Source organism: Nicotiana sylvestris, chromosome 2 (assembly GCF_000393655.2).
Source record: "Nicotiana sylvestris chromosome 2, ASM39365v2, whole genome shotgun sequence".
In the NCBI taxonomy this organism is placed as follows: domain Eukaryota; kingdom Viridiplantae; phylum Streptophyta; class Magnoliopsida; order Solanales; family Solanaceae; genus Nicotiana; species Nicotiana sylvestris.
This window is the reverse complement of record NC_091058.1, coordinates 138,512,013-138,516,373: the sequence shown is the minus strand read 5'-3', so window position 1 is coordinate 138,516,373 and position 4,361 is coordinate 138,512,013. Positions and strand designations below refer to the sequence as shown.

General features: G+C 34.0%; 1 protein-coding gene across 1 annotated transcript; it reads left to right on the top strand.

Annotated features, from left to right (window-relative positions):
- The first annotated feature begins 1,066 nt into the window (after nucleotides 1–1,066).
- Nucleotides 1,067–4,091, top strand: LOC104229449 (patatin-like protein 2). Its single transcript, XM_009782101.2, has 6 exons — nucleotides 1,067–1,304; nucleotides 1,780–1,961; nucleotides 2,060–2,243; nucleotides 2,531–2,692; nucleotides 2,788–3,090; nucleotides 3,626–4,091. The coding sequence occupies exons 1-6, from the start codon at nucleotides 1,128–1,130 to the stop codon at nucleotides 3,899–3,901; spliced, it is 1,284 nt and encodes a 427-aa protein (XP_009780403.1). The 5' UTR covers nucleotides 1,067–1,127; the 3' UTR covers nucleotides 3,902–4,091.
- The last annotated feature ends 270 nt before the right edge of the window (nucleotides 4,092–4,361 follow it).

The window sequence follows — 4,361 nt, the reverse complement described above, 5'->3', positions numbered from 1 at the left end:
ACTATCATTATTTGAGAAATCAGATAGGTTTTTTTCGATTATTTCAAATATTTTATAAATAATCTTAGTTATAAAAAAAATGTTATTTAGAGTTCTTTTATGTAATTTTCACGTATAAATTTTTGAAATTCTAAAAATCAATGTTCAAATTGACTCATTAATATTCTTATAAGCTTCGACTCTCTTATTCTGCACTTAGTCATTGTTTTTAGCATGATGTAGTATGTTCTTCTTTGCAAGTTACTAGCATATTTTAAGTATTGAATCTAGCAAGTAGAGTCTCACTAGTTGGCATTGGATATGTACTCTTATTCCCAAGTTGCAAATGGTCCAAATTCTAATACGGTATGTTATCATACAATTTGGTCCAAACGATTGATATACTCTTCTAAACGATTTGCAATTGCTTCTTTCTCTTATTGACTACAGCGTTATCTGGTACAGTACTATTCAAATACATCGAACCAGTGGATAAGAGTTAAAGACCAAAAGGTGTTGTACTTAAGAGACCGAACCTGGTGCAGACGTTCGGTCAATTGCAGATTTGTTTACCAACTTGTGATTTGTTTATATAATACCTAATTGCAGATTTCTCTGTTACAATAAAATCTTTTTGTTATTTTCTAGCTATGATATTGGAACATCCAATACCCTTGTGTACTTGATTGGGTGCTTAGATATTCATTGCCTCATTTGACCTCACAAATAAAAAGTAAATAAGTAGGGTTGTAAGTGAATTTTAAGGAATTCCCCAGAATATTAAACATTTCAGAAACCACACGGTTTATTCTATTAATTATTGTATTGAAATAAGCCCCACTAGATCACCAAGATTTCATCAAGACGGTTCAAAGGTATGACTACAGTACTATATATATATAGAAAAAAAGTTAGAAATAGTAAACAAGAATGGCAATTGGATAAGTTCAATTATTTGGCCATTTGCCCTGTACGTTTTAAAAAGTCTTAGTCAACAACCCATTAAAATGTGTTAGCAGCCACTGTGATGATGTCATGATCAAAAGTGTACGATGAAATTTGAGTGTATAAATAAAAAGGATTTACCAAAACTGGTGAATCCAAGAGACAGTGTGTGAATTATTCCTCTAGTATAGAACTTGACAAGTATGGGTAGAACTTTTGTAGCTGCACTAACTTTGTTAGTGACTCTTCATGTCCTACAACCTGTTATGGTTTCTGCTGCTACAAAAGGAAAGATAGTAACAGTTTTGAGCATAGACGGAGGTGGCATCAGAGGCATTATTCCCGGCACCCTTCTTGCTTTCCTTGAATCCAAGCTTCAGGTATCCATTAACCACTTTATCTACATGCCTAGTTACCACTTCTATTCAGTGGCCGACTCAAAATTTAAATATTAAAGTTCTAAATATATTTGTATATTTAATTTTATCTATACTTGTATATTGGTAGGGTGGAGGCATCCTTTATAGTGGTGTATATTTTTTTTAAAAACAATTATGAACGACTAAAACTAATACAAAACTTAATTTAACTTGGAACAGAAAGTAAAACCTTAAAACCATCATAACATTGCAGTCAAATCCACTTACAAGCCAAATTGTGACAATCACCTAATATTGCTTGCGTAAAATTTTGTACATGCCACTGTATATATATAGGATTTAACCTCATAACACTGGGTTTTATTGAATATGCCGATCCATTGTTACATCCGCTACTAGTACTCCTTTGACTTCTCCATTCTAACTTCGGAAATTTGTAGCATGTAATGATCCTCAACTTGTCTTGCTATTTTAGGACATTGATGGACCGAATGCAAGAATTGCAGACTATTTTGATGTTGTAGCTGGAACGAGTACAGGTGGACTAATAAGCACCATGCTCACAGCTCCAAACAAGGATAATCGCCCCTTATATGCAGCGAAAAATATTACCAATTTCTATATGGATCACGGCCCTAAAATTTTTCCTGAGAGCAGGTTAGACAGTTGATATATAACATTCCAGTGTGTTATTTTTCAATTATATTAGTTTGCTGGACATAGTATCAATGACAAATGTTCATACGTAAATGCAGCCGCAGCGGCTTTGTGAAGAGAATCACAAATTTATTTGGGGGCCCAAAGTATGACGGAAACTATCTGAGAACATTGGTTAAGTCAATATTAGGCAATCTTACTATGAAGCAAACATTGACTCAAACAATCATCCCAGCTTTTGATATCAAGCGACTTCAACCCATCGTCTTCACAACATCTGATGTACTCATCTTTACCTAAATAAATTTCACTATATTTCCTACATGATAGCCGGTTTAGCCTTGTTCATATTAGAATAAATTATATATGCTGATGCAAATATTGCTATTAGTACAATTTAATCGATCATAGCAGATTATTGCTCTATTTTCTAAGTTAGCGTATCATATTTGCTAAAAATAATTATGCAGTTATATGTCAACTTAATATGATAGTGTAGAAAATTAATTTACACATTGCCATTATATATGCAAAACTTAAACTCATTCACATTTATATACGTTGTACAGGCCAAAGCTCACGTCTCTAGGGATGCTCTACTATCAGACATCTGCCTTAGTACCTCTGCAGCACCGACCTATTTTCCTCCATATTATTTTGAGACCAAGGATGCCGAAGGGAAAATACGCACATTTGATCTTATTGATGGAGGTGTAGCTGCAAACAATCCAGTGAGTAGCCATTAGACAAAGAACCAGAGTACTTATAAATTTTCTTTGTCAAAATTCCCATATTTGATCAAACTTGTCTATAAATTTACTCGCAGACTCTAGTGGCAATTAGTCACATTTCGAAAGAAATCATGTTAGGGAAATCCCAATATGAGGGCATGGAACCAATGGACTGCAAGAAAATGTTGGTTCTGTCATTGGGCACTGGCATAGGCAAGGAGGAAAAGAAGTATAGCGCAGCCGTGGCTTCCTCGTGGGGTGTACTTGGTTGGTTGTACAACAATGGTGCCAGTCCATTGCTAGACGTTTTTGGTGATGCAAGTGCTGATATTGTGGATATACACCTTTCCACCATGTTTCAGTCCCTTCAAAACGAAAAGAACTATCTTCGAATTCAGGTACCGAGAACTAGATTTTTCTAGGATTTGACCATTCAACTTGATATACATATTTCTCCCATCATTTTGACTTTGTACGTAGTATTTTTTTATTTGAGGGTATCCAAGAGTTAATTTCGTGTATGGTCACTAACATTAACTTACAAAATTATGTTTTATAATATTCAAATAACTTAATTTTATTAAGTACGTATAACATTATATTAACTTAATTTACCTGCTATAATGATTAAACCTATCCATCAAGGTGATTTTAGTGTTATAGTAGGTAAAGTTTTGTGAAGTTACTGTTAAAACGAGTAAAGTTTATTTATTTAATGTAGCAAACAATAGCTTTAGGACTTTACTATTATAACGAGTAATTGGTTACTTTAATGTCATTAAAGATATAGTTTTGTGACTCCAATGTTATATTGGATCATTGGCCATACGAGAAATTAATCCAAAAAAATAAAATAATATGTAATGGCCTCTTATAGAGTTATAGCAACTAAAATTACATTGTTTTCATGTTGACTTTTATATATTTGTACAGGATGATAGTTTGACCGGGGAGGCTGCATCCATGGATGTTTCAACCACAGAGAACATGAAAACATTAGTGCAAATTGGTAATGATCTATTAAAGAAGCCTGTGTCAAGAGTTAACTTAGACACAGGTCGCTATGAAGAAGTTTCTGGGGAGGGCACCAATGAAGAAGCTTTTATTCGCTTTGCTAAGTTGCTTTCAGAGCAAAGAAAACTTCGACAGCTAGTGGAGGAGTTCACCTCGACTAGGAAAATACTCCAAGAATCTGTCAAACACCAATAAGGAAAAAGTCTTACAAGTATTTCTTTTTTCTTTGAATTTCTCATAAGTTGTAGGCAATTTTATGTAAAATTGGAATCATTAATCTCCAAATAAGAAGAATGAAATTGTAATGACCCGATACGTCATCTTATGTGTTAGAACTTAATTTTGCGCTTTAAAGCCTTAAAAACCTCATTTTAACCCTCCTCTATGTGCGTGCCCAGTCAGGACATATTTCCGAAAAGATTTTATGTTAAAAACTGTGAAAAATATGAAATTCTGCTTTGGAAACAAGTTGAGTTGAATTTGGTCAATATTTTAAGCAACCGGACCCGGATTCGTATATTGACGGTTCCGGTGGTTCCGTATCGTGATTTGGGTTTTGGGTGTATGCCTGGAATCGAATTCGAAAGTCCGTAGCCCGAGTTATCGGAGTTTGTAAAAATTTGAAAGTTAAAGGCTCAATGAAGAATTGTTTGAC

Coding starts and splice junctions, on each gene's coding strand:
- LOC104229449 (XM_009782101.2), top strand. CDS start 1,128: ATGGGTAGAACTTTTGTAGCTGCACTAACTTTGTTAGTGACTCTTCAT. Junction 1,962..2,059: donor AAAATTTTTCCTGAGAGCAG/GTTAGACAGTTG, acceptor ACGTAAATGCAG/CCGCAGCGGCTTTGTGAAGA. Junction 2,693..2,787: donor GTGTAGCTGCAAACAATCCA/GTGAGTAGCCAT, acceptor ATTTACTCGCAG/ACTCTAGTGGCAATTAGTCA.